This window comes from Platichthys flesus, chromosome 3 (genome assembly GCF_949316205.1).
Source record: "Platichthys flesus chromosome 3, fPlaFle2.1, whole genome shotgun sequence".
NCBI lineage: Eukaryota > Metazoa > Chordata > Actinopteri > Pleuronectiformes > Pleuronectidae > Platichthys > Platichthys flesus.
In genome coordinates this window covers 12,528,290-12,550,062 of record NC_084947.1, presented here as the reverse complement: position 1 = coordinate 12,550,062, position 21,773 = coordinate 12,528,290, and the positions used below count along the sequence as shown (strand labels likewise).

The 21,773-nt window shown below is 41.3% G+C and overlaps 3 protein-coding genes across 5 annotated transcripts in view; all 3 read left to right on the top strand.

Annotated features, from left to right (window-relative positions):
* The window catches only part of osbp2b (oxysterol binding protein 2b), a 40,931-nt gene extending 33,165 nt beyond the window's left edge, over positions 1-7,766 (top strand). Inside the window, exons 11-14 of the mRNA XM_062382160.1 lie at positions 463-558; positions 1,113-1,297; positions 1,428-1,648; positions 3,204-7,766. Of these exons, the coding sequence (XP_062238144.1) occupies positions 463-558; positions 1,113-1,297; positions 1,428-1,648; positions 3,204-3,346 (645 nt within the window). The 3' untranslated portion in view covers positions 3,347-7,766. The remainder of the gene's footprint in view (positions 1-462; positions 559-1,112; positions 1,298-1,427; positions 1,649-3,203) is intronic.
* A 996-nt stretch (positions 7,767-8,762) lies between these two features.
* On the top strand, positions 8,763-10,675 carry LOC133933747 (uncharacterized). The gene is made up of 7 exons (XM_062380955.1): positions 8,763-8,827; positions 9,400-9,467; positions 9,543-9,649; positions 9,735-9,789; positions 9,868-9,990; positions 10,283-10,504; positions 10,632-10,675. Exons 2-7 carry the CDS (start codon positions 9,401-9,403, stop codon positions 10,673-10,675), a joined length of 618 nt encoding a protein of 205 aa, XP_062236939.1. The 5' UTR covers positions 8,763-8,827; position 9,400.
* On the top strand, positions 10,647-21,738 carry si:ch211-102c2.8 (trichohyalin). 3 transcript variants are annotated; one of them, XM_062381940.1, is made up of 23 exons: positions 10,647-10,804; positions 11,747-11,830; positions 11,933-12,028; positions 12,443-12,550; positions 12,635-12,710; positions 12,825-12,939; positions 13,028-13,120; positions 13,208-13,320; positions 13,455-13,578; positions 13,682-13,801; positions 17,193-17,306; positions 17,541-17,771; positions 17,950-18,045; positions 18,199-18,300; positions 18,383-18,541; positions 18,641-18,772; positions 18,865-19,097; positions 19,192-19,318; positions 19,397-19,480; positions 19,560-19,771; positions 20,193-20,268; positions 20,376-20,564; positions 21,272-21,738. In XM_062381940.1, the coding sequence occupies exons 1-23, from the start codon at positions 10,681-10,683 to the stop codon at positions 21,335-21,337; spliced, it is 2,874 nt and encodes a 957-aa protein (XP_062237924.1). In that variant the 5' UTR covers positions 10,647-10,680; the 3' UTR covers positions 21,338-21,738. The 3 variants fall into 3 exon arrangements, with proteins under 3 accessions (XP_062237924.1, XP_062237922.1, XP_062237923.1); XM_062381938.1 differs by having other exon boundaries at positions 10,655-10,804; positions 20,376-20,561; XM_062381939.1 differs by lacking the exons at positions 20,193-20,268; positions 20,376-20,564; positions 21,272-21,738 and adding an exon at positions 19,954-20,174 and having other exon boundaries at positions 10,655-10,804.
* The last annotated feature ends 35 nt before the right edge of the window (positions 21,739-21,773 follow it).

The following is a 21,773-nucleotide window of genomic DNA, read 5'->3' as shown; positions in this document are numbered from 1 at the left end:
TTACCCTGGGTGAAAAGCTTAGTGGTACAATCCAGGAGATCTCTCATTCCCCTTAGTGAAGAGGGGAATCACAGCAAAGCCATCAATCACATTAATAAGGAGCCTCACAATTTCTAAGGATTTATCTGTAGCTTTGATCTCCAATAACAGCCTAAAATAACAGCTTCGAGGCCCAGTTATTTGTGGGGAGGAGGGGAAGGCTTCGCATCCCTCTGTCTCCTCAGAATGTGATTCTTCTTTTTTTCCCTACCTTGTATTTAAGTTTTTAATGTCACCACGACGGCCATGTGCAGAGGCATTGTATTATATTTTCAGGTTAGTCTGTCGGTCTGTGCATCCGCCAGTCTCATTCTTATTCTTGTCGAGGAATGTTTTCTTCTCCTATTAACACTCACTCAAATATCATTCTGTGTGTGTGTGTTTGTCTCTCTAACCATTGCAATATTCTTTGTATTTGTGCAGTCGGGGGACATTGAGATTGTGAATCACAGGACCAAGGAGACCTGCCAACTCAAGTTCTCTCCCTACAGTTATTTCTCCAGGGACGTCCCACATAAGGTAAAGGATTTCTGACCTTGGTATGATGTCATACAGTTCATAGTTACTTGTGAAATGCTGTATTTCGATGGATTTCAATTTCCCATTTGGGGATTTTTCAGGGCCTACACATGTTCAAATTCTCACCAAAGTTTGCAGGAAATTCAAAACCCTAAAAAGTATTTGAATTCGGGAATAATTTGAAATGGGCGTGGTAAATGGCTCAACAGCGCCATCTAAGGAAAAGCCCCTCAGTCTGCGTTCACCAGTCTTCACAAAAATCGTTACAACTGTGTATCATGACCAGACGCACAAAAAAATCCAGAGGTGCATTGTGAAAAACACAGCTGGAAGTCTGCCATTTTGGATTTAGTGGCCATTTTGGCTATTTTCCAAATTTGTGTGTGGTAGTGACTGATTTGAGATAAGCCATTAAAAATGTACCTACAGTTTGTCTGACCCAGGGGGACTGTGGAGCTAAGCATTAGGAATAGAGACCATGGTTCTCCCTATACACTCAGTGAGATGACTGAATAAGCCTATTTTCTGATTTCATTTATTTTTGCTGATATCAGGTGACGGGTGTAGTGTCAGACAGCGGGGGCCAGGCTCACTACATCCTCTCTGGTACGTGGGATGATAAGATGGAGAGTGCCAAGATCGTTCAGAGCAGCCGAGGGGGCAGTGGATCAGAGGGCAAGCAGAAGACCGTCTATCAGACGTTGTCCCCCAAACTGCTGTGGAAGAAATACCCTCTCCCGTAAGCTTACCTCAACAGCTTCATAAGGGAAAACAGTGCAATATATGAGTCATTGTGGTTGTATAACAGCTGCAATGTTCAGTCAATATTATTGATCATCACACACTAAGTCTACTTCATGCCATCTCAGGGAGAACGCAGAGAACATGTACCACTTCTCTGCTCTGGCATTGACCCTGAATGAGCTGGAGGACGGAGTGGGACCAACTGATAGCCGCCTGAGACCCGACCAGAGGCTGATGGAGGCAGGGCGATGGGATGAAGCAAACTCTGAAAAACAGAGGCTAGAGGAGAAGCAAAGAGCTGTGAGGAGGAGGAGGGAAGCAGAGGCCTCAGGCGCTCTGGATGACGGTATGAAATTGAAAACAGAAGTGTGATGTCTGATAAGCAAAGAGATGCTGAGTAAAAAAGACAGAGACGAGCAGAGGTAGAAGAAAGGAAGAAGTGAGGCGAAGGGTGCAGAGTCAAATTCAAATTCAGTTTAAGCTTAATCGTTATAATTAATGTTTATATCAGAACAAAGAAAACAACTGGCTTAGAAATAAGCATAAAATACCTGGTTTGTGGTTTGAAACGCCCAAAATAAAAGAGACTGTAATAAACAGTAGGAGAGAATTAACAATTGAACATGATATACATGATACATGATATATCAGGTAGTTATAATCAGTTTGCTTTTAGATTGTGGGTCTATGATGCAGTGTTTCTGCAGCAATGGCGGAAATAATCTCCATGACAGAAGTTGGAAGATTTTAAAAGGAATGGGGGAAGCTTGTAATATTACGAGAAAAAAGTTATATAGATGAAACTCATAATATAACAAAAAAAAGTTTAAGGTCATAATATTCAGAGAAAAGTCATAACAGTACCAAATATTAATTTGTTACTGCTCCCTATTCCTCAGACAACAGACTGCTCCTCTATAATGACTCCTGGAAAATGACACACCTAAAATTACAACTCTGTTCTCATGAAGTAATGATTTTGTTCCCATGAATCATGTCTTTTTGGTGTAAGAAAACAACTTTATTGTATAACACAACAGTTCCTGAAGGTCTGATGTTAGAGATGACTTCAGAGGAGCCTGGTGCAAAAGAAGCCAGACTGAACTTTACAGAGAACTCAGCAGAACAATTCATCATGGTGGCTTTTGTGTGTGTGTGTGTGTGTGTGTGTGTGTGTTGTGCTTAGGCTAGACTGTATTCAATGTACCCATGACTTGTCTCTCTTTTCCTCCCTGTATTGGTGATCAGAGTGTGATTATGACTCTGGTGAGTGGGGGTTGCCCTATGCCCCTCTATTGTGTATCACTCCCCCCCCCTCACACACACGCACACACACACACACCACACACATACTACACTACACTACACTACACTACACTACACTCCATTCTCTGTGTGTCCCAAGTGTGGTCTGCTTCTGTGTGAGAACTGCATGATGCCCCTCTCATGTCAACTTCTCCAGATCCTGGAGGAAAAGGAAAAAATCCTTTTCCTGCACATTAGATCCAGCCTCAACAATATATTACACTTAACATTTAAACTTTAAATCTACAAACATTCTCAGTTTGAAGCCACATTGGCAGGTTTTTGTTCTGCAAAATTTGTTCTGCAAAGTTATTATTTACTTTATACTTTGATATACTTCCCAGCATAACTTACTTTAAACCAAGTTAACGTTATGCTTGATGCTAGTGGCATGATGCGGTGATTTGCATTGCACTTATCACTGCACTTTTTTAGTTTTTATCCCAAACTTTTTTATCCCAAGTTCAGAGCTGCATGAAGGTGAATTGATTTCTCAGTGAATTGCCTGCAAGTGTGGCTTCTCCACTTTAGGGTGCGACTATAGGGTGCGATTTGAATGTTGCTGGTTGAATTGACACCTGAGCTTCTTCCCACAGGTCGAGAATACGAAGGCTACCAGCCGCTCTGGTTTCACCAGAGGAGGAACTCGATAACTGGAGAGACAAACTTTGTGTACAAGGGAGGTTACTGGGAGTCCAAGGAGAGACAGGACTGGAACATGAGCGCTGACATCTTCTAACCCAGGAACTGACCCCAGATCACAGCCAACCTCAGCAGACAGGAAACGGCTCAGCCTCTGGTCCTGGCTCATGAGCACTTTTTGGACCTTCTGTGATGATGCAAACGTGGATGTTTCACACGCTCTCGGATAACACTGTACCTCCAAATGTACACACTCACTCTGTTCTTACACTGGGGGAAAAGACGGGTGATTCCCTGAGTCCTCCTCTTTGACACCATACTGAAACAGCAGTGAGGTAACGTGTGGATGTGCGATAATGAGGTGGGGACATCAGACAATGAAGGCCCTTGCATACTCCTGAAATCAGGTGCTCCGTAATGCTACCCACAATGCACTTTTTTTGGATCACCCTATCACAGAGTTTAACCAATTGGATAGAAACTCGTATCAAAGCAGCTCACAACTATCAACTAAAAACAGGGACAGAATCATAGAAACACAAGTGTTGAATACACGTCAGTCAGTTATTTTAAGAAAGTTCCCATCCTTATATTTATCACATTTGATATAAAGCTACTGTATAAGTTAGTTAACGTTTTCCTTCGCAGGATTGAATTCAAGTGCTCATTTTTTCTTAAAGAGGGAAGTTAACACCTGAACATGGTGTCTAAAAGATTTCTGTCTAAAAGATTTATTTTGGAGACCCAAAGTGTCAAATAAATAAAGACACCATATCTATAATTGCAAAACAATGAGATATAACCATAAAATTTGGAAATAATTAAAATTATATATATATATATGTGTATATATTTATATATATAACTCCTTTTTAATAAAATGTCTTGCTGCTTATTAGTAGTAATATATTTTGTTGCAGTTGTATCTTATTCCAGCAGTTTTATTTATTTTAAATATTTACTTTAGTTAAAAGCTTATGATTTGATCGGTAAATAGTCACAAACAATAGTCATTGGAAAAAAATACTTTACCTGCTAAACAGAACTAGAATGGGCTGCAACAAATTTAAGATTAAATAATGATTATTTCCCTTTTCTGTGGTTTTATCTGTGTTCATTTATATGATTGCTAGTTTTATATTTATAACATTTTCTGCAGTTTGGTTCTCCATAATCAACAGCTAATATTTGCCTGAGAAAATGATATTGTTCTTATACACTAGAGGCTTGTTCATTCTAACTGATAAAACATGCAGCGATGTAGAATATTGTTTTACTTGGTGTGAATTTTGGGGTTTCCTTCCAGCTCCCATCAAGTACGTAGTTATTCTGTTTCCTTGTCAGTTAGACTGTAGTCTTTGTAGTGGTAATATAGCTGCTGGCCCGTTTCACACTTTAAAAATGAGACATGTCTAATGCTTCATTTCAGTCGTATAAACATGCTTTAGACATCTTCCATCTGTAATTCTGGAGTCAGATTTCTACAGTAGTCAGTCCTTTAATTGTAACTCAACAGTAAAACATTCATATCACTTAAGGAATCACCATCAAAGACCTGAACATGCACGTTTCACTGTGATTGACCATAGATTAGAACATACCTCTGTGTTGATGTTTTAGAAGATCTCACTTCGTACTTCTTTACCTCGTCTTCTGGTGCTCTCCCATTGCAACACATATCGTATCCTTGGTGACAATTTTGAGTGACATCATTCTCAGTGATTGAACAAAGTATTAACTCTGCGCCAAATCACCAATGAGGCATTCAGTCATTGCCACCCAGGGCATCCTGTTGGTTTCTATAGTGTACGGTGCACTAGCTCCACAGCCTCCCATCAGTTACTAACCAGTGGTCTCAGCAGGACTACTCTACCTGAGATTGGAGGGGTTTCTCTCAGGGGTCCGGAGTGGCTTCAGCTGACGGGAGGTCAGGGCTGGTTCCTGTAGCACACCACTGTGTCAGTCAGCTTTAGCCACAGAGGACTCCCCCAGTTGCTGCTCCAGACTCACCACAGCTTACATGTCGTCCTCCCATTCAGTGTTTGTGGACACGCTGATCTGGGATCAGCTCACAAGGGTACCCTCAGTCTTTTGCCTTAAATCGACTGAACAAGGAAAAGAGTCCTCTGACCTGTGCACTACATGTCTACAGTGACAAGAGTTTTGAAAACCAGTTAGTATTTTTTGTAATTATTGTTAGGAATGTAGACTTCAAGGCTGGAGGTATTGTATCTATTGTTTGTCTATTTCTGTGAATATTTTGTGATAAAAGAATGATACTGTAATGTAAATTTAAGAATAACTATACTAATTTGAGTATTAAGTTATCTGTACAGAATATTTCAAATCTGACATAATTGACTGAAAAGCCTGAAGGGTTTCCTGAAATATAAATTTTTAAACCAGATTAATTCCGTGAAGATGGAAGTTAATCGTGTGGCGATTCATCTTTTATATTTCCATAAACTGTCTTAACACACTGAAAATCATTTTAATAGAGTACTTTATGCTAGCACATTAGTAACTGTGGTTCAGTTATCATTTCTTCTGATGTGAAAAATGAAGTGGAAAAGAGATTCATTCATAATAGAGTGCCCCTCCGTGTGGGCTGATAGAGAGATGATATGAGCTCTTACAATGTTCACTGATGTTAATGATTTTGATGATGAAATGATTGATGATGGATTTTTTGCACAAGAGATGTTTCTTTACCCATCGACAAACGGTTTTAAAGCATTTTTGACTTGTGGTTGTCAAGAGCACAGTTTGAGGCTCCATCACTAAATCTCTCGCTTGGAACATCCTGCTAAAAGAAGTAATATAGCATTTATAGTAAATATGTTTGGGATTTTTTCATGAAATGATTTTCACCTCTGTCATTTCTGATGCTACAACCGGCAGCTGGTTAGTTTAGCTTAGCATTAAGACTGGAAACAGGGGGAAACAGCTACCCGGGTACCGTCTGAATTCAAAGAATCTACCCACCAGCATCTCTCAAGCTCACAAACACGTTATATTTTCACATAATACACTTTGTGTTTGGAGCTCACTGAGAATCTCAGCCTTTTGTCGGCACATTAAGGAAGCAGAGGGCCTTCCTGCCACTCACGTCATCGCAAGTCTCACACTTTGTGTTTTGAACAAAGATGAGATGTTGATTTGTCAGATTTAGAGCTCAATATAGCTGGATTTTTTTTTTTTTTTAAACCTTTGGACTGAACCAGATTAGTTTCCAGTTGCTAGGCTAATTACCTGCTGTCTTTTCTGTATGTTAAATAGTCATGAGCGTGGTATTAATCCTCTCATGTAACGCTTAACAGAAAAAGACCATAGAGCTTATTTCCCAAAATGTCGAGGTTGTGCAAACTTTAAATCATATCAAGCGAGATGTTTTATTTTTGCTATCTTGAAAAATCATCACCGTGCAGTTAATTCTGTATCATCGGGCACAGTCATGACATCTCATCCCTGCTGAGTGGTGCCGAAGGAAACTGTACAACTGGAGAGTTGATTTGTGATTTTCCTTTTTCTTCAGCGATCGAGTTGAAGTTCACTAAAGATTTACTTTAATATATTGTGTTGGAGATGATTTTATACTTGAGAATACATATTATATTTTGAATGATAACCGAGAGCTCATCATACGTTTTAGTCAATATATTTTCAAATAACTTGACCTCAGTGCGTGACAGGGACTTGCCTGTTGACGTTGCCCCACTGAGGCCTGTACAGTCTCGGACAGCTGTAGCAATAATGCAGTGAGGTGTAGATTTGTTAGATAATGGCTGTTGTTCCTTCAGACAGTTGTCTCCCTCATGCAGAATGGGGAAAAACAACCAAAGTGTAAATGGAGAGTGTACTGAGACTAAAAAAAGCTCTTCATCTGCCTTCCTTATCTCAGAGGGATCCAGTGTAAACACTCCCTCAATGTTTTTCACATTTCATCCCACCCGACTCTTAATTCACTGTGGTGTGATCTCTTTTTTTTTTTTGCTTTAATTTGTATTCTTTCTTTTTCTGCCATGTTTTCTATCTTCTCATGGGTGCCATTGTCCTTATGTTTCATACTGTTTGTATGGCTAATGAGTTAGATTAGTGTGCACATGCTGCACACACGTCCTTCTCATTCATGCTCAGTTTCGAGACAGAGGTTCACTGATGAAGACGAGGGAGATTTTCCTCACGGCGTCTAAAGTCAACCCTGCTTCTTATCAAACTGTGACTCAAAGCTTTGAGGTGAGACTTGGGTTAAACAATATGTATGAAAGTTTTGAAACGCTTCACAACAGCGGCCTGGCACAGGAGGTCAAAGGTGACAGACCTGCCTTGACTGCTACTCACTATCTCCAAATACACAACAGTGTATTCAGGTGAAACCGCTGTCTCAACTGAGGTTTTTTCCTTTTTTTTTAATTGTCGGTTTTCTCCCTTCATTTATACTTGTAACATCGTCTTTAAACAGCAAAGACACAATAATGGAAGATGAGGATAATAAAGTTGTTATTGTTGACACTGAATATCTGTCTGCTTGGTTTTCTTTCAGTGGAAGTGTGAAGAAGGGATCAATATACTTGGTGTATGGGAGATTTTAGAATGAAATACTGTCTCTCACTGTAACTCCCAGAACTAGAACTACTGTATACCTTTAATGGGATGACTCAAGAATAAAAACAACATATTACAAAAGGCTTGCATACATTTGTTGAAGGAGCTCTCACAGGTTTTAAATGGCTGTTGTCCTTATATTAGTGTTTCTATATCTCTGCCCTATAGAAAAAATATTCAGTTACATGAATTTCTTTTAATGAGGGAAAAGTCAGGACTCTGATGACCATATGTTGTATCTTACTATCTTATATGATGTTATATTTATTGTCAGGGCCTTATAAGTACAAGTAAGGGCAGCACTGGCTGTGTCTTCTGTATTCTCAGCCGGGGTAAACAATTTATCAGTGGTAGTATCTTATCTACAATACAATCTTCATCTTTATAATCACTATCATCAAAATTTACGTTTTTTCAACACAATTTAATTCCGGTAGTTTAAGGGAGTTCTATATATATTCCTGCAATTTATTTTAAGTGAGATTATAATTTTATAATAACATAATATACGTTTTTTGTATTCTATTGCCCATATATTAAATAGTTTAAGCATCCACATTTACATTGTAGGTGGGAAAATTATTACACAAATATAAGATCTAGGTCAATCGTCACAATCATTTTTTTTCTTTTAAAATGTATCAACCATCTGTTCAGTCTAATATTTTTTATATTAATATTTGTATCATTTTACGGCCCCTGTGTTGCTCTCAGTGTTGATTAGTACAGATTAGAGGCTGCGGCTACACTCAGAAACCATTGAATATTTATCTAACTCTCTTTAAATGTGAAAATATCCAATGTGACGCAGCCATTGGCGCTGAACTTGCCGCAGTGCGCGCGCCACCGCGACTCCACTCGGCGTCGCGAGCTGTTTGACGGTTTCCAGGACAACGGAGGGACGCGTCTGTCAATCAGGACTCAGAGCAGCAGCTGATCCGCAGAGTCGAGGCTCCTGGTTGGTTTCCTCAGAGTAAGTTTGATCCAGAGCTGCGTTGGAGGAGGGATTTCGATTTTACATGTGATGTATATGTAGGTGTCTGAGTATTACACAGCTCCAGGTGAGTGAAGCCAGTTTGACCCAGAGAAGCCTCTGAGTTCAGGTTAACTGTGTGTTCACGGTGAAGCCACATGCTCGAGTTAAACTTTACTGTGTTTTTGAAATCCACTGATTATGGAGTTGAACAGTGTGAAACGATCCTCTGAGCGACGTCTGTGAGGAAGATGTGTAAAATGCTTTTTGTTTTGGTTATTTAAAGTCATGGTGGCCGACGTTAGCTAAACATCTGAGAGGAGAGATCCTTCATGGACCCGCTCCTCTCCTGCACTTGACGTTCATCCCGGTGGAAGAGGGACACACTCAGGAATTTATGATGCTCTTAGTGAAAAGAAGTCTGTTTGTCCAGCTAACAAGCTGAATGGTCTTGGTTTCCTGGACAACTGAGCAACATAACCCTCCCCCCCCCACACACACACACACACTCTTTCACTGGTGGTGTTGTGTCTGTTCTCTTGCTGAACCTCTGCACATTTGTCCCCATGCAGCATGGAGGGGAAACACCATGACGGAGCAGAGGCAGATGCAGAGGACACCGATGAGCTTCTCTACACTGGTCTGATCTGTTATACATTGTTTTAACATCTACTTCCCCCTAATGTGAGTTTAACCCTGATATCTGACCCCACAGATCTGGATGTCAGCAGCAGGGAGTTGGACCTGGAGCCTCGGCCTCTCAGACTGGATCACTGCGACCTCCTGATGGATGCCATCGATGCTCAGCTAGGTCAACTGCAGGTTTGTGACACAATCTATCTGCTTCTCGGCATGTGGGTTCAGGAATACAGCTTTTAAGCAATAATGTGATTATCTCCAATTCCAGGTCCAGCCCCACAAACAGCAGGACATTTTCAGAAAGCATGACTGCAGCGATACCGGTAATTCCTGTCATTATAAAACTTAATGTGATTTATATTTTGAATCTTTATAATATTCTGTGTTTTGGTTTTTGCTAGCTCCACTTCAGTGGAGTCGATCTCCGAGCAAAGACACAGGCCTTGGAAGTACAACTCAGACACATGACACACCCATGTCTTGTCTTGATTTAATACGCACTCCGACAATGAAGCAAACATTAGGTAATATTTCAATACTGTTGCAGATAAAACTGTTCTTTTTAAAAGTTAAGAGCCAAATTATTCTAAAAGGATTTATCAGGATTTAAAAAAAAATTGTCTGGTTGAATCTGCAAAGACACAACAAAAGTGAAATGAGAAAGAGAAATGAGTGAGATTTATACATGTATATATACTGTATGCAAATAGTGTATTTACATATATATGTCTATATTTAAGGCTTCTCTCCTTACTGCAAAAGGAAAAGTTTTCCCTCCACAATAAAACAAGTCATCTTTCCACTCCTGTAACCCAGAGAGGAACACAGGCTCCCGGGGAAGTCCTGACACTCATGAGGACACTCAGAAGAGTTTGGACAGAAGAACAAGAGACAAAGAGGAAATGGAGTGTCGGAGAGAGGAGGTCATCTGGAGACTCGGGAGGCTGCTAGGGGACACTTGTGAGGAGGATACATTGACAGGGGAGGCACACCTTCTTTCAGACAGTGTCTGCACTGAGGACTTTGTCATGCGCTTCGGTGAGGAAATGCTGGAAGTGCCATTGCCCGAGAGTCATTATCGACAGCAAGCCATAGGAGAAGAGGCTGGGAGGACAGAGACATCTGACAGTGAACAAAAAGGACAAAATGTTCTTCATGTTAAAAGACGAGGATCAGCAGCACAGGGCAGAGGCAGTCAAGAAGCAGTGACTTCTATGTATTCCCTGTTAAACAGCCCAGGTCAAGGAAAGGAAGTGGAGAAGTGTCTTTTAAATAACTTTGGAGTGAACACATCACATAGTGAGAAGGCTCCACGGAGGCTTGGTCACGATAGCAGCCGTAAGTAAAACCTTCAATCTCTTTGGAAGACAATAAAAGAGCTCCAATTTGAGATGCTTGTTAGGATTAAGAGAAAATGATTCATCTGTCTATACTTGTTCATCCATCTGTCTGTATGTGTGTGTCCAACATTTTGATCCAGAGCAGGTTAACTCAACCACTACTTGACAGTTTGCCATTAAACATGTACTAAGACTAGTATTAATGTTCCAGGGATTATTCTCACCCACTTCGTCAACTCTAAATTGTCTTTAGAACAAAATGTATGTCAAAATTCCTCTCCACCTACATTAACAAGGCATTTAAAAAATACATCTTAATTGTAACTAGAACATTAAATCTAATGCACACAGAATTAGTCTTCCTGCAACTAATGGGCCTGTTTCCCTGAAAATAGCTGGACACGTTCATTATCCCCAGAGGATTAAAGCTTTCCATTTAGGACATGAACTTTTTTACCTCACATGGAGATTTCATTAAGACTCACAAAAGCTAATTGGTGTAATCCCCTCCACCAAAGAGGTTATGTTTATAGCGCTGTCTGTTTGTTGTTATGTTTATTTGTTTCTTTTTTTGTGAGCAAGATTACACAAAAACAGATTTCCACTTAACCTAGTCAAAGTTTGCAAGATGGTCCAGGAAATAATACGTGTTGGTGCTTATCTAAATCAGAGGAAGGATTCCGTATTTTTTCTCTTTTTTGTTTATATACATTTTCTTCTGGCAAGAATTCATGGATGTGGATTTGCTCTTTAATCAGGCAAATTTCGGGGTCTGATATTTATGAGTTTGATGCAGCCTGATTGAATTCAAGGGGACTGTTTGTTTCGGCACATTTGTTGTTATCGTTGCCTCTGGGCTCTGCTAACTTGGCTCTTGACTCTTGCTCGTGATCCCATTAAGACCCAGTTACACCTTTTGATTCTTTCACTTCCCTCTCAGTGTCTCACAGAACAGAGGTTGTAACAGAACGTGAAAACAAACAGCACAACAGGAGCTGTTCTCCTCATGCCAGGTGCCTGGCAGGTACTACACACAGATTACACTGCATCTGCTGCACACTCCAACTGATCCTCTTGTGCATCTGTTCACTGCCAACAGTGACTGGAGGTTGCATGTGTTTTACAGGAGTACCTGTGAGGAGTTTTGATTCTGTGTCCATTGCAAGTGACCTGGACTCAGTCAGCACAGAGCGAATCAGACAGCACATCCACACACGGCCGGGTGAGAGACTGCAGAACCTGTGAAAACTAAACATCACAGTGGCCCTGGAGGGCAAATCACGATGTGAAAACACAAGAACCAACCACAAAACACAACAGCGAGTAAACAAACACAACAGCGCTGACAAACGATGGTACCCGCCATCAACAAGGCTTGTCGCTGATTGGATGGAGGCACTATCCGTCCAATCAAATTCCCTCCAATTGGAAAAGTTGACAAAACATGTTTTGGGATTTTCTGTTGTGTTTTCTTATTTGTTGCTGTGATTTGCACTTTGCTGCATTATATCAAAAAATATCACCTGTACAAATTACTAAGAGCTTACAATGATATGTTGAAAATTTTTAGAGCATGACAGAAAAATATATATATTAAATTGTAGTTAACATTGTTAGTGTCGCCCCACCCCCCCAGGATGGCGCTCTCTCATTCAGTCTGTCACGGGCGTGGAGGATTACTTTACTAACCAGAGTGATGATGACACACCCACACAGGACGAAAGTGACCATCAGTCTACATCAGGTAAAGCAAGAGTTCACTGTTTATTCTCTAATTCAAAGAGGCTGTGGAGACTTAAAAATAACATTGTTTTCTTTATTTTCCAAGTCCACAGATCCTCGTTTGGCAGTTGTCAAAAAATAAAACTTCGGAAAACTCAGCTTAAAAAGAGAAAAAGTTGCAGGTAAAGCAAAGGGAGCAACAGTTTAAAACTGTGTCTTCTCTTCAATCTTTTCTTTAAAATAATTACTTATACAGTTTTTCAGTCTCATACACTGATTATTTTTACATCTCCCAGACTCAAGTTTTCTTTGGGAGACGACGTCAAAGACACAGATGAGGAAAGTTCTGAGAGGACATCAGAGAAAATACAGTTGACAAAAATGAAAGAGCAGCACACTAATCTCCGACAAGTAAGAATGAATTTTATTTTATTATTCATTAAATTCTTCCATGAACACGTGCAAGATAGTTCACATCATGTTTGTTTGTGTGGTTTAGAAATGTGAGAACGATGAGGAGACACTCAGGTTGAAGAGGACTCAGTTAAAAGACGTTGAGCTCTGCCTCTCTGAACTTCGGCTGAGAAGAAAGGTACCGGGCAGCATCTTCAATAGTAAACCCTGCATAGAAGTCTCACTAATAAAAAACATATTCATAGGCTATGGTTTTTTCGCCCAGCATGCCTTGCAGGAATTAGAGCGGGTGACTGCACAGCGAGCACAGGTGGAAAATGAGAAGAAGACTATGGAGTCCAGTCTGAGAGACAGCAGGATAGAGAGAGACTCTCTCAGGTATCCCGATACTTTATCCTTCTTTTTTTTATAAACAGAGGCAGATGGACAATGTCACACTGCACCAACAGGATTCTGGACTTAAATTAATCTTAGTTCTGTCAAAGAGTAACACAACGATGAATGTGTTGTAGTTGCCAAGTGGAAAAGTTGCAGAGACAAAGAGGTTCTTGTCTCCATGAGATCAGAGACATGGAGGAAGAACTTGAAACTCTGAGTCAACGTCAGAAGACTCTAAAGGATGGATCCTGCTCGAAGGTAATGCAACCTGTGTAAATCAATGGATCTACTGGTTCTTTGGTCAAGTCACATGTTTTAATATGTCAGATTTATTGTTCTTCTCGATGCTCCACTCAAACAGAACAACGTCATCATATCAGTGCTGGAGAGGGAGGAGATGGAAAGACAGCTGGACGGTGCAAAAACTGAACTGTTTGCTGAGCAGAGACGTGCAAGAGAGAAGCTAGAGTCCATGCAAGAGGTGCAGTATCAAGGCCCAGTCATATACTTTTCACGATGTAAATTGTGATCCATAAATATTTTAATATTATTGAAGTAATAAAACCACTGCTTATAAATAACATATAAGCTTCACTTCCTGCGTCTGTCGAGGGAGGTCGATCCTTGCCTGCTATTGCTCATTACGGTCCACGCCATCATTTCCAATAATCACACTGTGAAAATTGTAAGTGAATCGCATGATAGTTGTTTTGTTTTTTAGTTTCAATTTTTTTATTATTTTAAACAAAACAAACAAAAATTTTAATTAAAAATATGTAATTAAATAAAAGGTTTAATAAACAGATGCCTGCAGATGACTCGAGCTTGGACTTATGAGCTGGAAAACACAATGGGACCATCATAAAGCTGAGATTAGCCCAAGTTCAAATTTGACAACAATACCAAAGAAAATGAATATTTGACCTAAGTACATGTCTAAGCGTTTTCCACAAAGGCCATTTGGAGACAAACCCGGTCATATGGTTTAAAATTTATACAAATAAAACATCTTTCATATAATAAGCAACATGGGACGAACACTGACGCACGATGCTCTGGGACCAGCTGGACACTGTTGCGCAGTGACTTGCTTGATGTCCCCGTATATTTTTCCCGTGTAACAGCCCATCTCCATGTTGGAAATTTCGTTGGCTAAATGATACGCCAGTCATCAGAATAATCTGTTGCAATTGGCTCAGTCTCTACACGTCAGAAGAGGGTTAAGCTCTGTCTGTCAACGAGGTGTCTCATTGGCTATCGCAGGCTGTGGACAGCCCATGCCAGCTCCGATTGGGTCAAGTTTAGATTGACAGCTCACTTGAGCCAATAGGAGCTGCTACCCACCATTTGGAGATCTTTGCTTACATGCAAACAGAAATTACGAGTGAGAGTACGTCACAGTTTACACGGAGGAGGTGGCTGCGCTGACATTACGCAACAGCTGACAGTGGCTATTCTTTGATGTCATGTTTTGGACTGATTATGTTACTGGATTGGATTGAACTGAACTGCTTCTCTCCTGTATGACGCCTCATGTGTAAATTTAGACTGTCCCTCCGGCTAAATCTGTCATCACACTCAGAGCAACTAAACGGTCTCTCTCCTGTATGAATCCTCATATGTGAATTTAGATTGCCCCTATCGATAAATCTTTTACCACACTCAGAGCAACTAAACGGTTTCTCTCCTGTATGACACCTCATATGTATATTTAGAGTGCCCCTACGGCTAAATCTTTTACCACACTCAGAGCAACTAAACGGTCTCTCTCCTGTATGAATCCTCAGGTGTGTATTTAGATTGCCCCTACGGCTAAATCTTTTACCACACTCAGAGCAACTAAAGATATTTTTTTTCTGTCATACATCCCTTATCACTTAGAGGCTGTTTGTTATTTCTTGTATTTAAACCAGTCTGATGTTCCCAGGTCTCCATCCAATCATCCTCCCTGTTTTCAGTCTCAGAAGAGTCTTCAGTCTTGTCCTCAGTACCTTGTTGTAAATGTCCATCAGGACCTGAGTTCCTGACTGGTTTTGGTCCTCTACAGTCCGCTCTGCTCTCCTTTGTCTCACTCGAATGAAGCTTTGACGATTTAAGTTTCTCTTCACTCTTCAGAGCAACAGGAGTCAATGTGAACTTGATATCAGCCTCCTCCAGTCCTTGAAGCTGCTGTCCATCCAGATTGGTCCACAATTCCTCCTGTTCCTTTTAAATGTGGGAGGGCTCTTGGTTGTCTTGGTCCATTCACTATCATTTTCTGGACGTCTGCAGGACACACTGAAACACAAATGCACACGTTAATCATTTCAAATTTTCCTGAAGTGTTTGAAAAACTGGTGTTGTGTCGTTTAATGTCGATTGTTGTGATTTTTGAACAAACACATTCAGGAAGTAGAGATGTTGAGGTTGTTTACAGTTTGCAATTTTGAGGTCAAATTAACCAATTAGGTCACTAACAGAGGAGAACAGGGCGAGGGGAAGGTAGTTAGTTGGTTAGGCTGCTTTCAGACCTGTGGGTAAAACTCAGAGAAATGTGTCCAGACTTTCTGTTTCAGACATGGTCAACACAGCAGCAGGTTTCCTGCACAGACTCGTTCACAACAGCATCAAATCCTCCTCATTATTCAGGTGAGAGGTTGAGCCATAGATATATATTAAGGCTAGATGTCTTGTCCGCGTTGCCAGCCAACAGAGTCGATTGACCGCACGTGGCGGCCATCTTGCCACAGGCAGCTTACTCACCCTAAACATTATTCTTGTCTTTCGAAAATAACATAATTATTCATAAGTATGCAGTTTCATAACTACATCTCTGACGTTTATACCAAATCAAACCGTTTAAAAATCTTTTGAAAATTGTGCAAGTTATGGTTATTTAAAAAGTATGTACCACTAACAACACAATGTTATGGGTGAGCGAACTTACTGTGGCAAGTAGGACGCCATGTGCATACGTTCGACTCCGTTGGCCGAGACATCTAGCCTTTATATATATATCTACGGGTGGTGCAGCCAGGTGCTGTAGACAGAGACAGGAAGTGGTGTATTAACTCCGCTGCTCGAGCTGATGCTAACTAACATTGGCCTGTTAGCGGTTCCTCTAGCGACTGACCTGCTCTGTGCAGCCGGACTACGGGCTGCATCACGGCATCGAGCAGCTTCCTCTGACGGCAGATCTCCCGCTCGGACTGCTCCACTCGGTCCTCGTACTCTGCCAAGATTTCCTCAAGCCCCGCGAGGATCTCCTCCTTCACCGCCGTGAGCCGCTCGGTCAGCATCGTTCTCAGCGCCGGGACTTGAGCCTTTCCTCTTCCTTTCTCAAGCTGTAGCAGAAAGTCTTCAGCGGCAGCGCTGATCCGCTCATGAACCGACACCCGCAGCAGCTGCACGGCGGACATGTTCCTCCTCTCTGCGCACATCGAGGCTCTGAGAGGACGAAGAGAGACAGACTAGAGACTCCGAACTCCGAGCCAGCAGCGACCCCTGTTGGATTGGAGGATGAAGAGGAGACAAAACTACTGATACTGCACAATATAAATACTCTTGTACAAGTACTTGTTAAACAAGTACTAAATTATAAGAACATTTTAGATAAAAATGTTATCTAAATAAAAATTTTGATTTTATTTTAAATTTAAAAAATATCAATAAAAAAAGCAATGGTTTTCTTTGCATTAGCGATGATAATAAACAAATTTATGTATTTAATGAGTTTGAAGGTGCGAACTTACAAAATTCATCCTCACATCATGCATCACAAGAAAAAAAATTATGTTTGTGTATCAAAAGACTTGTCAATCAATTCAAGTGCAATAACAAACTTTATATGTGATATATGATTCTGTGTTTTAAAATATCTTTGTGTTTTACAGAAGTTAGAGCAGACTCGTGAAGAACTCCAGAAGGCCACCGAGGCAGAGAGATCACTGAGGAACAGATGTGTTTTTCTGGAAGAGAAACAGATCCAGAAAAAGGAGGAAATTGAGGTTACACCTTCTATCATCACACTAATTATACATTTTAATCCGTCAGGCACATAGTAACTTGTAGGCCTCTTCTATCCTGTAATTCTTATTCTCCTCTTTTACTCCCCGTTATTATAGATATTTCAGTATTTCAGGGCCATTCATTTTGACATGAACTAGTAGGTCAACACTGATGTTACCTGAACGGAACAGATCCTTTATGCCAGTAATGATCGTTATCTCTCTTATTCTTAGGCACTTGAGGTTCATGTAAGCGAGCTGCAGGTTGAACTGGGAGAAGGTAAGATCCGGGTGGGTGCTCTGGAGAAGAGGTTGGCCCAGAAGGAGCTGCAGCTGCTGGATTTCCACAAACAACATGGTGTCTTGCAAGCAGAAAGAGACGGCCTGAAGGGGGAGCTACATCACCTGAAAACCCAGCACTACAAAGCAGTGAAGGAGGTCCAGGAACAAGCCAACAGATTGGTGGTGAGTGCTGAGGCTTTCTGAGCTAGTAGTAATTCTACAAGTCACTTTCTAACATATAATTTACAATTTATCATCTTCAAGAGAAGATTGAGTTGATTCTGGCTCATAAGCAGCAAATCTAAAAGGTGACAGATGTGTCTGAAAAGTTAAAATCCTGATTCATCTAATTCCTCCTCAGGTTGATCAGCAGGCTGATGAGGAGAAAGCAGGTGCTTTGAAAGAGCACACATGTGTTCTCACGCGATGCGTTGAAGCAATGCAAAGCTCACTTCAGGTCAGTGTGTCACCGGGAACATGTAAAATATATAGAATCCTCTATTGGCTGTAAAACCAAAGTTTTCTGTGTTGTTTTAATTTTAGTTTTACTCTTAATACAGTGAGTAAAACACTACATGGTTACTTTCAAAGTCCTCCTCTGTTCTGGCAGATAAAAGAAGAAGAGGCAAAGCAGCTAAGGATCTCTCTGCAGCAGCAGAGGGAGGAGGCAAAGAACCACGAAGAGGAGCTGCATAAAGACGCCTCAGAAAAGGTATTCTGATAATCCATGTGCCTAAAATATGCAAATATTTTTCAGTACGATTACATTAAATGGACGGCATGCTCTCATTTAGGTGAACGAAGCAATAGAGGAGGAGAGGAGGAAGTGGGAGGCACAAAAAGCGGAGGCTGTGCAGGAGCACTGTGGGATACTGGAGGAGCAGAACAAAGTGATGCAGCGGGAGAAGAGTAGAGCACAAGCTCTACAACATAAAGTGTTGGAACTAAAAACAGTAATGGGATTCGCCAACATGAAATGCAACATTACCATCTTAAATAAATCAGAATACCTTTTCAATCTGTTTTTGCATGATTTGCTTTCTCTCTGCAAGAGGATGCAGGAGTTGGAGAGTGAACGTTGTGCACAACAGAGAGAGCAGGAGTCTTTGCTGGCTGTTATTTGTAGATCACTGAAAGAGGAGCACCAGGCTGAGCTGCAGAGGTTGAAGAAACAGATGACACAGGTGAAGGAAACCACAAAAAATTATCAATTGTAGGCAAATAAAAGGAGACACTGTTATAAAAAGGGTTATCATGGTGTGGACTGTGGTCACAGGAGAACCAGAGGACGGCGCAGCAACTTGACAAGGCTGTTCAGCTGGCAAAGAAAGAGGCTGACAGGCTCCGGGTGACGCTGGAAGAAAGGGAGCGAGGTTACAACAGAATCACTGCTGAGCTGGACCAGCAGCACAGACACTGGGCCCAGGAGCTGGGAGCAGAGTGCCAGCATGTGCAACTCTTAGTGGAACAGAGTGGAGCCAAACAAAGAGCTGTGCAGCTGCCTGCCTGGTATAATGTCCTGCTCCGGCTTACATCTCTATCTGATACTCTGTAGGCCACATGCTGCATTAGCTTCTCCTGCTGATGCCTTTGTATTGTGCAGTCCAACAGTAGCCGAGGCTCTTACAACCCTGAAAGCGCTGAGAGAGCAGCTGGAGCACTTGATTATCCATCTACACCAGGAGCTGGGTTCACAGAAGCAAACAACCGAGCAGCTGAGAAAAGACAAGGTACAGTTTCGGCTTTACATACTACAAAGGTCCTGGTGTTTGCCAATACAGCTTTTTAAATGTATAATTTTTTTTCAGGAGCGAGAATTGAGCGCCCAGAGGCAGCAGCTCATGGTGGAGCGAGATAGAGCCTTAGACTCTGTGAAGGAGCGTCTCATTCAGGTAACTCTATTTTATGTTTGGTCAAAAACACAACAGTTAAAGTGTCACTGCAATGTTGTGCCTCGTGACATTTGGGCAGGAACACATTGAGGAGTTGAGCAGCCTGAACAGGACTCAGCTGACTGGAGGAGGAGCTGAAGGAGGAGGAGCAGCTGGATCTCTGCGCAAGCAGTTGAAGGCCAAAGACGTGGAGCTCAGGCAGGTGCAGAGGAGCATGGCTCAGTGGAAGCAACAGACTGCAGCTCGTCTGGCATGCAAATTTGAAGAAGAGTTGACCGCTGAACTGGAAAGGTAACAAGCTAAAAATAAAAACAACCTTCTAGTATGTCGAATAACACCCATATCATGTTGCACATTTTAAAGTTTGAAGCAATTATTGTCGATACTTTGTTATCTCTTCATTTTGACATTTAGAATCCTATTGGTCCACACAATAGAAATCAAACAGTGCTCTAATTTTTGCTGTCCCACAGGTGCAAGGCAAATTTGTTAAGAGGAAGGTAACTGGCTTCTGTGTGTTTAAACATGGCTGACATACTAACCAGCTCTCTGTCCATGCAAGAGCATGAACTCACCTCGACTCACTGTGATACGCTATTTAGACTGTAGATTTAGCAGTAACTAAACATAAACCCATCTCAACCAATCTCATGCTACAATTCCTCACCTGTGAGTTCAGGACCTTTCAAATGTAGGTTTGTGTGTTTCACAGAAAGATATCAGTGGCTCAAGGGGAGGGCCAGAGAAAGTCAGAGAGGCCTGAAGGAGGGAAGGTTCTTAGTGGAAAGGTAAATGTTTGACAGTTCCCATGTGAGCATTAACATAATTAATATCTTGCACTGTAGGTACTAGCTGCTCTGATGTTACATCTCTTCCTGTGTCTCCCTACCACCAGGATGCCCAAACTTTAGTTTGCTCCCCCTCCCTCCACGTGGTGGACCCTGCAGCCTCCCACAGCCCCTCAGACGTGGCTTCATTCAAGCTCCTACGTTACCTCCAGAGCAGAGTGAAGCAGCTCCGTTTAGAAAACCAGGCCTACACCTGGAACTCCTCTCCTCCTGACTCAGGATCCTATCTTAGGGCAGTGAGTACATTCTTCTACTGGCAGAGTGCCATTGGTTCTTGACTTGTCCTTTCAGGGTAACCACTTGCTCCGTGTGAAGAGGCGCTAAACAAGTGAACTGCAAACAATAGTTCATGTACCGTTAGACCTTATGAGCCATTTCTGTTCAGATCCTTAATTGCAACTGCTGGAGATGTGCTCCAGCAGTTGCATATATTTAGATGGCCCCTTTGGTTAAATATTTGACATCACTCAGGGCAACTAAACGGTCTCTCTCCTGTATGCAAGCTCACATGTGTTTTTAGATGGCCCCTTTGGTTAAATCTCTCACCACACTCCAAGCAATAATACTTTATTTATTTTCATTACTCAAGTTACAGGTATGGTCACACAGAGCAGCAAATAAAAACCACTGTCACAAGGATGAGAAATAAAACTAGAGGAGTGCATACCTTTGCCACAGTCCACTAAAGTCATCAAGCTGCAACAAATGCACACACTCATAGATATCACCCCCCTATATAAGCCTGATTTCTTTCATCAATTTCTTTCATGAATTATTCCCTGGGGAAATGTGCTGTTCCTCTTACAAAGCATTTGGAACGCTCTAGATTCTATAGTCTAGAATATAAAATTGTTCAATACCAGGGATATACCACATCAGCATGTCATTATCCTTTCTGTGCTTGTCATAATAATATCAGTTAATATTGGTCTCTCCTTCACAGATCTCTCATGGACATGATAGTACTGGAGCTCTGAGCAAGGCAGCGATCAGGACTGTCCAAAGTTAATTAAGGAAATGCTTTACAGAATGTGTCAATGAATGTCATTTATGAAACATGATTAAAGTCTGATCCTTGAGAATTTCAAGTCGTTGTTGCGGGCCACAGAGGTGAATCATTTACTGTCACACGTGCTTAAGATTGCATATTAACAAGCAGGTCACGGTGACAAATGACACAACTGAAGAGTCAGGACATTCACCTCCTTCTGTATTAAGAAAGTCACATTTTGTGGTTGACTATGACAATGAACTGTGAATGAGTGATGAACTGACATTTTACTAGAGACGTGAAGATCATGTGAGTTGAGTCAAATAACCTCATAAAGCTGACAGATCTTTCTCGAGGAATGCCTTGTGTAATCATAAACCTTATGTGAAGTTTAAATGTACAATAAAGTTCAGTAGGTTTTTGGTACAAACATTTTCTGTAGCGTCTAATATGC